Below are 11404 nucleotides of genomic sequence, written 5' to 3' on the forward strand. Positions count from 1 at the left end.
TCGTGGTGATATCCTTGTTGTCTATGGAGGGTCAAAGAGCTCTCAGATTGAATCAAATATATCTTAATTTGTATTCCAAAGATGAACAAAGGTACAGGTTTGGAACGACATGAGTAATTAATGACATTTTCATTTTTGGGTGAACTATCCCTTTAATTCTCTTTGTTTTGCCTGTAGGTTCTGAAGCCAGGCAGTGGGAAGTTAAGACAGAGCCACCAAGCAGTTTCTTTGCATCGCAATTTGAACAGCTCTCTACATGCTCACAAACTGACCTGGTATCTGTATCTGTTACCCTGAACCCAGTGGAAGCACAAGTGAGTGTCTGAAATTATATTATCCTTTCTAAAGCAGTAATTACTTGTTCAAAGCAAAAATTATTTCATCTCACCTCTGACCATATGTCTGCTTATACTCCAGAACATTCAAGGAGTTGTGTCAGCACTGGCGAACATGCTTCGTGTGTCCATCCCCGGGAACATTGAGGTGATTTGCTCTCCAGGCCCAAAGCACCGCAGCTCAATAGACATGTTGAGTGGACTTAAGGTACTGCCTCAAACTGCCCTGTTCCAACAACAACCCGGAATGAGGTTCCACAGACCACCAGGTGCCCCACTATCACACCAGACCTTCAGGGAGGGTGAGTATATGTAAAACAAGAGAGGCACATATTTCACCCACATCAACAGATAGACTTCTAGATGCAAACAGATGCAGTTATTGATTTTGACTGTCAGTATCTCAGGGCTGCATTTTGCATAAACATTTTAAAGTATTTAATGTTTTAGTACTTAATGTCACAAATGGACACAGCTTTTGAAGTGTTCTTTTGATCTGTTTTTAAAGTAATGTTTATGTGTATTTTTAAATTAGAGCACAAAGCCAGCAAATAAGTTTTGGTTGATTGAAGTTCTTAAGTTATCTCTGGTGATTTCAAATACATGTTCATGTTTTAAAGACAGAAGTGAACTATAAAAGCAATTCATTGTGATTAATTTGCTAAGTGAGTGGTATATACTGCTTTATGGATTGGTTAAAATAAATTGATGGATGTAATCTTTCAGAAATCTCTTCAATTTAAGAGTTCCAACTGGTTGGTTTGTAGGTTTGATTGATATGTTTTTTTTATTCCAGGTTCAATTGTGGTCAGACCAGACTATCATTTGGGTGGAAGTAGTCTAGGGTCTAAACCCCAGTGGTGCTCCAATTGCAGGGTGGTGGTTCTTGGAAATGGCATTCGGAAGTCCACCAAAGACCTGCCAATAAATAAACAGGTATAAAACACAAAGTTAAATTACTCTTCCCAGATGACTGTCATTTATAGCACATGCGTTCTAGTTTCTCATGGATGCCTTGTTGAGTCATTAGATCTCATATCACTACCTACGGGCTTCGTGTTTGCTCAGTCAGTTGGTGTGGGTCTAGACTACATCCTCTGAATGTAGCACTGAAGAAGGCTGAAGCCAAGGGCCACAGAGCACTTGAAAATGTTCAACCCCCGAAAAGTCCCTCAAGGAGGCACAGAATAGCACTCCAATTATGCTAATCCAGTCCCTAATGGGAAGTGAAAATCCACCCTGCTGCAGTCACTGGGTTAACTGACATTACCCAAGGGATTGTGTGTACCAAGGCACATTTTGTTAAAGGCCGTGAGATACCCAAGTTCAAAAACAGTTAAGCCCATTTCAGGTCATTTAAATCATGGGACACCTTTGATGTCTCCCACCCTTACCCCCTCCCTTTCCGTTTAATAGTATGCAAATCTAATTCCTTATGGCATCAACAAAGTTTTGCAACATACGCAAGCTTTGATCTCTTGCCAGTGAGGCACTTCGATCTAATGATAATTTGCAACAGTAGATGGGAAATGGCATGCCCTGTTTCCACCTATTTTACAGCTTCTGCCTAGGGTGAGCCTGATCTTACAGATGTACTTTCTGCAGGGCCATGGAGGATCTGAGGGGACCCTTGTCTTCTGCAGCCATAATTGCTTTTTTCTCTATTCAGCAGCCATGCAGACTAAATTGGTAGATGGCAAGGTAAGTAGAAACCACAACAAATCAGGTTATAAAGTCATCAACTGCCTGAAACTATAACAGCCAGCTTGTGTTGTGCTTTCATACTGAAAGTGTGAGATCTACTGCTGTATTTAGAAAGCCAAGTGATGCTGCTCACTCATGAAGTCTGTTTGAGTAATGACCATACATTCTTAATTGGTTGTTGAGTGTAAACACAAATATACAGCATAAAATATACTGAGATGCATATATATGTGTGATCAAGAGACCTCTAATGTTTAAAAACATGTAAACTTCTTGAGACTTTAAGAGCACTCAATGGTCTCATAAGTATTTTTAATATAACTGAAGTGCTATTGGTGCCATTTTCTTTAAGAGAACAGTCTTAATGCCCAAAGAATGCAGACTCAAAATTCCTTTTTGTCTTTGATGTCTCTTGTTCTCACAGTCAAACTTGCCTCCAACATCTGACTCTGAAGACAAGCAGAATTCTACTAAGGTGCTTCATCAATACAGTAACAATATATCAGATCTTGATGTGCACTGTTTGGCCCAGCTCCAACCTAAGCAGTCTCCAACTTCAACTCCAATAATATCCTTCCCCTCCATTACTTCTGAGACACTCAGAGGAGATAGCAAGTCTGATACACTAAAGGTCACGGTCAAGCTAAAGCCTCGGCCACGAGCAGTACACAACGGTGGGGATGACCCTCGGTATTTAATAGGAAAGCGCTTTAAGGCTTTACGTTGGAGAAAGTGGAGCATTCAAATTATGGTGCCTAAGGGTAACTACCACCTGCCGGAGGAGGAAGAGGTTGATGAACTACTGAAAAAACTGGGGATGTCTCTTAGGCCTGAGCCCATTCCCAGAGACTTGCGCCGCTGCTGCTTCTGCCACGAAGAAGGTGACGGGCACACTGATGGGCCGGCCCGTCTCCTAAACCTTGATCTGGACTTATGGGTTCACCTTAACTGTGCCCTGTGGTCTACTGAAGTCTATGAGACCCAGGCTGGAGCTCTCATTAACGTAGAGCTGGCCCTGAGGAGAGGCCTATCGGTGCGCTGTGTGTACTGTCAGCAAACGGGCGCCACAAGTGGCTGCCACCGCTTGCGTTGCACTAATGCGTACCATTTCACTTGCGCCCTTAAAGCACAGTGCATGTTCTTCAAAGACAAGACTATGCTGTGCCACCTCCACAGACCCCGAGGAACTGGATCAATAGGCGGTGGGCTGGCAGGGAACGATCATGAACTCCGCTGCTTTGCAGTGTTCCGCAGGGTCTACGTACAGAGGGACGAGGCACGGCAGATCGCCAGCATCATCCAGAGGGGTGAGCGGGAGCACACCTTCCGTGTAGGCAGCTTGGTATTCCATGCTGTCGGTCAGCTGCTGCCTCAGCAGATGCAGGCCTTCCACTCGATGTCTGCCATTTTTCCTGTGGGCTACGAGGCCAGCCGGATCTACTGGAGCATGCGTCACGGCAACCGGCGTTGCCACTACGTGTGTTCGATTGATGAGAAAGACGGCGAACCTGAGTTTATCATCCGTGTAGTGGAGCAGGGTTATGATGACTTGGTTCTTACTGGATCTTCTCCAAAAAGTAAGCAGTTGCACCTAATGGCATTTACACTGTTAACCAGTTCTGTTTTTTTCTGGTACAGATCTAGCAACAAGTGTATAAACATTAGTGAATGTGTATAAATAACGATGCATAAAAATAGAAATTAGATTTTTCCCCATTTCTATTTCAGGGCATTGTAGATAAGATAACCATATTTTATTAACTATATAAGAATTTTCTCATGTTGTGTTACAGGTGTGTGGGATAAAGTTCTGGAGCCTGTGGCTGAGAGAAGGAATGAGATTGGATCTCTGAAGCTCTTCCCAGTTTACCTGAAGGGAGAGGATCTGTTTGGACTGACTGTATCTGCTGTTACCAGGATTGTAGAATCTGTAAGTGATAGTCAAATCATGATTTTAAGCAGTTATTGACTGACGAATGCTCAGGGCTGCGTTTCCCAAAAGCATTGTAAGAAACCAGTGGAGCAACGATCAACTTAGGCTTGCAATGTTTTAGGGAAATGCTTCACTGATTTAGATAGAGATGTTTAAGATGTATTTTGTGGGTGTGGAAAGAAGGTAGAAATTTGATTTTGTGCGGAAAAAGCTAATTAGATTTCTAAAAGCACAAATGGACCACCTTCTTTTAAATTCTCAGTTGAATGGAAGCTTACATCTCAACTTCTGGATCTGTTCCAGTACCCAGTAGGCTTTGCACATGACCACTTTTCTACTTACATGACGTATCTCCTGTGTTAAGTTTTCAAGTGTGCATGAACACTTAGTGTACATAGAACTTCTGAATTCCTGAAGTTTTTAGAGCTTTATTTTCAATACTTTGCAGTTTAAAACTTAAAAAACTTCTAAATATGTGTTCAGTAGTCCCTCAGTAACAGACAAAACAATTAAATGTGGTGCTTCTAATAAAGTGAAGAAAAAAAATACCAGTTTGCAAATTTGTCTAAAATATGATACTGTATCAGCAGCATTATATTTTGTAAATTGTATTAAGTCATTAAGTGTGCATTAAGGTTACTGAGCTTTGACTATCCTCAGACCTGACAGTCTTCTATACTTGCTTTTTGTCCGGTACATGTGCTTTCAAGTTGCCAAGACCATAAGTGTGACGGAACAGGTCCTTTGTTTTTTTGGATGCCATAAAATTCCATTTACATTTTAATTATTAATTAATGTTTTTTTGTTTTTGTTTTTGTAAACATTTCATTCTTAGTAATCCTATTGTAACATTAATCTTTGCTTTTAGCTTCCTGGAGTTGAAGCATGTGAGCAGTACACGTTCCGTTATGGCCGTAACCCACTGATGCAGCTGCCTTTGGCCATCAACCCTTCTGGATGTGCCCGCTCTGAACCAAAAGCTTGCACACATGTCAAGAGGTTCGTGTTAAGGTATTCTGTATAATTTAAACTTTCTTTTCCTTCCATGTTTGTATTGGATTTTCTGCTTTCCCTGTGGTCTGTGAGTGAACATCCATTCATGTCCCGGTTTAGCCTCTGAGCTTGGTTTGCTGTGAGTTACTGTGGCCCTCAATCAATCATTAAGCATCTATTTTCATATGAAAAGATGGAGACTAAGTGATGAGAATTGGTTTATTTTGAGTTGGACATGGACAAAAAGTAATGCAATTCAGTGAAGTCAAGAACAGCTGTTTCCATGATTCAAACTAACGGATTATCAAAAACCGATTTATCAGAAAGAACCTGGCTCATAACCGTAGTCATTTGTTTGTGAAATCAGACTACATTGTTCATGTTGCATGTTTGTGTATACTTCTTGTTTGTTTAATGTCTTTGCATTATTTCATTGCGATCTTTCTCAGAACATTAAAAAATGGCTCAGATAAATTAATTTGTTTTACTGTGGCACTGTAGATTCATCATCGCTGCAGAAAAGACTGTTATTAGAGTATAATACTAGGGTTGGGTACTGAAACCCGGTGCCAATACACCTGTGTAACCGATATGTACTAGAACCGAATCAGAACGCAGATTTCAGTGCCTCATTTCGGTGCCACTTAAATGCTTGAGCGATCAATTTAAATATTTGTTCTCTGTTTCTCCGAAACGGACATAAGGATCACCAGCACCGCACATGAAAAATAATTTCCGAAAGCTCTAAAGTCAGAAAGCTATAATAATACAAATCCAACACATCTTTGTAGTAACGTGAGTGTCCATGTTGTTTTCACATTCTGACTTTAAAGCACATCTCGGAAAATGAGAGCATCCAAGGAGTGTGTGAATGCAGCAATTACACTTGCTCTGATGGCAGCAGGTAGATACTGTTAGCTAGCTAAGCTAAACATTCTTAAATTAAAAAGCCTAAAGCTAAACTTCCCCTGTAATGAGAAGTTTCTAAACCTGTTGTCCAACAAAAAAGAACACAGATGTTTTTACTATACAACTGCTTCCTTTTGTGATCTGATGTGGCTTCTTGTCACTGAATGAGGCAGTAAATGTTCTATACTGTAAAAAGCATATGGTAAAAAGGCTATGTCAATTAGCAATGGATTATAAACATTTTGAATGATAAAAATTAAGTATCGATTCAGACACCGTTTAGGCACCGGTACCGTAAAAAACCCAAACGATACCCAACCCTATATAATACTCTAGTATACCACTGGAGTGTTTCTATTAGTACATTTGGTCTACTTCAGCAGAAAAATGCAACAAATTAATTGGAGTATTCATTAATGGAAGTAAACAGCATAAATGTCTTTACAGTTTTTTGAAAAAAATGACCTCAAAAATGGTTCTGAACAGGACCCAATATAAGCCAGTCCTGTTTGTTTGTTTTTAAATGAGACACATATGCTTATGTTTCTGATGCAGGCCTCATACCCTCACCAGCTCCTCTAAGACCCTGCAGAGCACTGGAAACCCGGCTGAGATGGGTGTTGCCCCATACAGCAAGCAGTTTGTCCATTCCAAGTCCTCTCAGTACCGTCGAATGAAGGCTGAGTGGAAGTCCAACGTCTACCTGGCTCGTTCACGCATACAGGTAGAAAGATCATTATGGCTTAGAGTATTAGAGAAAATAATGATCTCATGGGGTTTAGTAGCTTAAAAGACAGTGTTTGGAATAGCATGCATAGTAATAACATAACCACTCACACACACACACAGATATATATATCCTGCACAGTGTGCAGATGTTCAGTGAATACCAAGATTGACCCATTGCATTTGACAAAATGTTCTATATACACAAGTACACTATGCCAGATGCTGTTTCCCACAATGCAGTGCACTTAACTCATCCTTGTATTTCCAGTAAGAAGAATAGTTAATGTGGATTTTTTTAATTATTATCATTTTTCCACATTATTTAACATTTTACATGCTAAATGGAGAGGTCATGGTACAGTGCCCTAGCATGCTACCATTTAAAATGTTTATTGTGTAATGCCTATTGTTACATTTGAATACAGTAAGCAGTAATATAATAATATAAATAAGTTAGCTAGTATTCCATTCTGAACAATCTTTTTATGTCTTGGCTCAAACCTGTAGTAATTTGAGATTTGCATTATTTTAATTCAGGGTTTAGGGCTGTACGCTGCTAGGGATATTGAGAAGTACACCATGGTTATTGAATACATTGGTACCATCATTCGCAATGAGGTGGCAAACAGAAGAGAGAAGATGTACGAGGCACAGGTATGCATTGTAATAAAACTGAATCTAAAATAATATTAAGTCAAGTCACAAGTGCGTCTTCTGACCATGTGTTGTTAATTTATTTTCTTTTTCTTTTTTTCTTTTTCAGAATCGTGGCGTCTACATGTTTCGCATTGATAGTGAGCATGTAATTGATGCGACTATTTCAGGAGGACCTGCAAGGTGGAAAATTAACTTGATTTCTATTTTTTAAATGCCAGCAGTGGTAGCTTTAGACACTAGGGCCAAAAACATACTACACACAAGTACTCAAACACAAATGCTTGGCCAAGGCTTTGTGTGTGTAAGTGTTCATATAGCTACTGTAGCTTTTAATATCAACTGCATACTAGGATTATGCGATAAATTGATTTCGAACACAACAGAATGCAACATCACTCAAAATCAAGCTTCCATAGCTAACAGCATTTGCTTTCACATGCATTCACGTAGTATGTTTTGGCCTCACTTGCTTAATCTGGGTCTACTAGTACATTTATTTCTAACATTTTTTTTTTTTTTCACCAGGTATATCAACCACTCCTGTGCACCCAACTGCATTGCTGAGGTTGTAAGCTTTGAGAGAGGTCACAAAATCATCATCAGCTCCAACCGGAGAATCCAGAGAGGCGAAGAGGTAAAGCTAGTCTATCCTGCCAGTCACTTCTATAAAATGTGGCCCGATGACATTTAACATTGTGGTCACTTTTTTTCTTTTCTTTTCCAGTTGTGTTATGACTACAAGTTTGATCTGGAGGACGATCAGCATAAAATCCCTTGTCACTGTGGTGCAGTTAACTGCCGGAAATGGATGAATTAAAAGATATCAGTGAAACGATTGACAACTAAACATACGCATTCCTTTTTATTTGATTTTTTTAGGCCCAGGAAATTAGTTAATTTCTGATTTATATATAAAATTACAGACAAAAAAAAAAAAAAAAAAAAAAAAAACATTGTTAGGGCATGATGTAGACCGCGGAACTGTAGGTGCTTTTAAAGGCATATCGGCCTGGTGTTTAAAATGAAAATGACTCCAGGGGACTGTTTTGGTTCAGTGTCAGAAGAGTTGATGTAGTACGATTGAGCACCTTCACCTAAAATAAAATAGGCTGCACACTGGTAACTCTGAATTGCAAAGACAATGTAAATGAAAATGTATTTTTCCTGCATGAGAGATGAGACGAAGCGCTTCGGAGGATGGCGAGCGAGTGGTAAACAGGATTTTCAGGTTGGCTTAGGCTTGAAAGTGCAGGCCACGGCCTTATTTAGATATAAAGAGGCAGGTCCTCTAGGTAAAATATATATATATATATATATATATATATATATATATATATATATATATATATATATATATATATATATATATATATATATATATATATATATGCACACACACAAGTATATACACATATAGTTACAGAAATGTAGACACCACTGAACAAGGAATGTACTGAGAAGACTTCCTTAGGGATAAAGCTAAGGGAATTATTAACTTGCACTAAAACAGAAAGATACAGTTTAATTACTTGATTCCATGAGTCAGTTTATTTTTTCCTTTGTTTTGATTTCTGTAAAATAAGAGACAGCTTTTGTATTTATTATTGATTGAAGCTATTTTTTAAAGATGTGGAAAAGCAGAGAGTTGAGCTGCTGGGAAAGCCTTCCGATTGGTCAGAACATGTTACTTTATATGAGTGTAAATATTCATCTATAAATGAAAATTTTTAAATACTCGACCAAATCTTACCTTAACTTTATCAAAGCTGTCTTTGGTGAGTTTTTGTTTGTTTTCAACAAAATGGATAAGAAAAAAAAAAGTTTAAAAAAAAGTATTTAAGAAGGATGTCAAGATATAATTTTGAGAGTTTATGTATTGTAAAAAAAAAAAAAAAAAAATTGTACAGATTCTGTAAAAAAATGAATTCAGAGTATTTTTGTTGTATTTAGAATGTAGAATCAATATTGTCTAAAATGATCTGACCACTTGAAGAAATTTTCCTTACTCTTGCTTTTTTGCCATTTTTTTGTTTTATTATATTTTCGCAATCAAAACGAGCACCAATCATGCTGAGATGATTGTGAAATCTTAACTCTGTTCATCAGATTAGTGTGAGCTGTGAATTCCCATTTGAAGCCACCCATAAAGCATTTGATAGTTCCCAATAGCGAGCACTAGCTGTTCTCAACCCACCACAGCAGTGATCCTCAAATCTGGCTCGCGAGATCCACTTTCCAGCATAGTTTAGCTTCAACCCTAATCAAACAAACCTACCTGTGATCTTCTATTGATCCTGAAGACACTGATTAGCAGGTGTGTTTGATTAGTGTTAAGAGCTAAACTCTGCAGGAAAGCGGATCTCCCGAGCCAGATTTGAAGATCACTGCTCCACAGCATAGACTCACGTTTAGAATTTCAGAGATGAAGTTCAATGCCTTTCACATTTAGAAAACTTAATGCGTAGACATTTAATGAAATGTAAAGTATGCTTCTTTCGTGTTTACATTTAAAGAATAAAAGATGACTTATTTTTGGTGTTGGTAAAAGTAAAAATCATGGTATGATGTCACACTCAATTGAATAATTCAAACCTGGTAGTAGCACTTTGCAGACCAGTTTGAAATGAAGTTTTTTTTCATGTGCACAACTAATGTGGACTGCAATTGTTGGTATTCTTAAACAGTCCTGAGCTTGTAATATACATGGCATGATGTATTTTTTCAATTTTCAAATAAATCAGTTGTACATAATTTCTCAGTGACTGGCTGTAATAAAAATTTTCTTGGATTTTTTTTTCTTGTACAATATTCAGACATTTAACAGTATTTCTCTTTTTTCTTTGTCCTGTATAGTAGTATCCAATGTTAAAACAAAGGTTTTTTTTTTTTTTTTTTTTTAAGTATACAATGTGTGGGTTTTGGAGTTTGTGGAATCAGGTTTAGAAACATTTACAAAACAAAATAAAATATTTTACGTCATATTTATTTTCCTGTCATTATTGTGAGGTTTAATCAAAAAGATATTTACTTATATTTTAATCTGTTTGAATGGACATAAAAGTCCTGGGGCCTATAAGATGAAGCTGGTTTAGGTGGGCAAGCTTTGTTATTTCTATTTTTAAATCTTCGGCAGAATAGAGAATTGAATCGCAGTTTCCGTTTCAAGACGTGATTAGCTGTTAAGCTGCTGGTGTCACTTTTATGTGCATGCACGCCATGAACTCAGGATCAAATCTTGGGTTGACAAAGTTGATGATCAGCGCTATAATGTTTTAAATATATATATACATTTACATTTAGTCATTTAGCAGATGCTTTTATGCAAAGCAACTTACAAATGAGGACAATGGAAGCAATCAAAATCAACAAAAGAGCAGTGCTATAACAAATGTCAGTTAGCTTAACATAGTACACATAACGTTTTCTTAATTATATAATAAATAAAAAGAAAACAGAATGTAAAAAGAATAGAGCAAGCTAATGTTAGAGGCATTTTTTGCTTTTGTCAAATGTATAATAAATAAAAAGAAAAGAAATAGAATAGAATACAAAAAGAATTGACAAGCTAGTGTTTTTTTTTTTTAAGAAAACAAGCAGTTGGTAAATGAATAGAGTGCAAGTCTATAAGGGGCAATTTATTTATAGGAATAGAATTATAATGGAGACTGCTAGAGTTAGAGGGTCAAATAAAGATGGAAGAGTATATATATATATATATATATATATATATATATATATATATATATATATATATATATATACACTCTTATACACACAGTCAGGTCCGTAAGTTTGACTGATTGAGTTTGTGTGCATTTGCCTTTATATACCACTACAATGGATTTGAAATAAAACAATCAAGATATTTTTGACCTTTAGCTTTATTTTAAGAGGTTCCACAAAAATGTGACATTTACCATTTAGGAGTTACAGCCATTTTAAGCAAAGTAATTCCATTTTCAGGGGCTCAACAGTATTTGGACAAAGTGACATAATTGTAAATATAAGCACAATTTTAAAAGGGTCATATGGCGTTGCTAAAAAGAAAATTATTTTGTGTATTTGGTGTAATGCAATGTGTGGTTTAAGGTTCAAAAAACACATAATTTTCCACATACTGTACATTATTGTTGCTCCTCTATGC

General features: G+C 37.3%; 1 protein-coding gene across 10 annotated transcripts in view; it reads left to right on the forward strand.

Moving 5' to 3' along the window:
- Window positions 1-10239, forward strand: part of LOC109050388 (histone-lysine N-methyltransferase 2C-like) — a 140651-nt gene extending 130412 nt beyond the window's left edge. For 7 of the 10 annotated variants that reach the window (XM_042752517.1, XM_042752518.1, XM_042752514.1 and 4 more), the window contains 12 exons: window positions 178-314; window positions 418-637; window positions 1132-1271; window positions 1941-2036; window positions 2464-3616; window positions 3833-3969; window positions 4841-4983; window positions 6430-6598; window positions 7141-7257; window positions 7367-7440; window positions 7786-7894; window positions 7985-10239. In XM_042752517.1, the coding sequence (XP_042608451.1) occupies window positions 178-314; window positions 418-637; window positions 1132-1271; window positions 1941-2036; window positions 2464-3616; window positions 3833-3969; window positions 4841-4983; window positions 6430-6598; window positions 7141-7257; window positions 7367-7440; window positions 7786-7894; window positions 7985-8077 (2588 nt within the window). In that variant the 3' untranslated portion in view covers window positions 8078-10239. The remainder of the gene's footprint in view (window positions 1-177; window positions 315-417; window positions 638-1131; window positions 1272-1940; window positions 2037-2463; window positions 3617-3832; window positions 3970-4840; window positions 4984-6429; window positions 6599-7140; window positions 7258-7366; window positions 7441-7785; window positions 7895-7984) is intronic. The other 3 variants (XM_042752523.1, XM_042752519.1, XR_006158534.1) reach the window with 2 other exon arrangements.
- The last annotated feature ends 1165 nt before the right edge of the window (window positions 10240-11404 follow it).

The sequence above is a fragment of the Cyprinus carpio genome, chromosome B24, assembly GCF_018340385.1.
Source record: "Cyprinus carpio isolate SPL01 chromosome B24, ASM1834038v1, whole genome shotgun sequence".
NCBI lineage: Eukaryota > Metazoa > Chordata > Actinopteri > Cypriniformes > Cyprinidae > Cyprinus > Cyprinus carpio.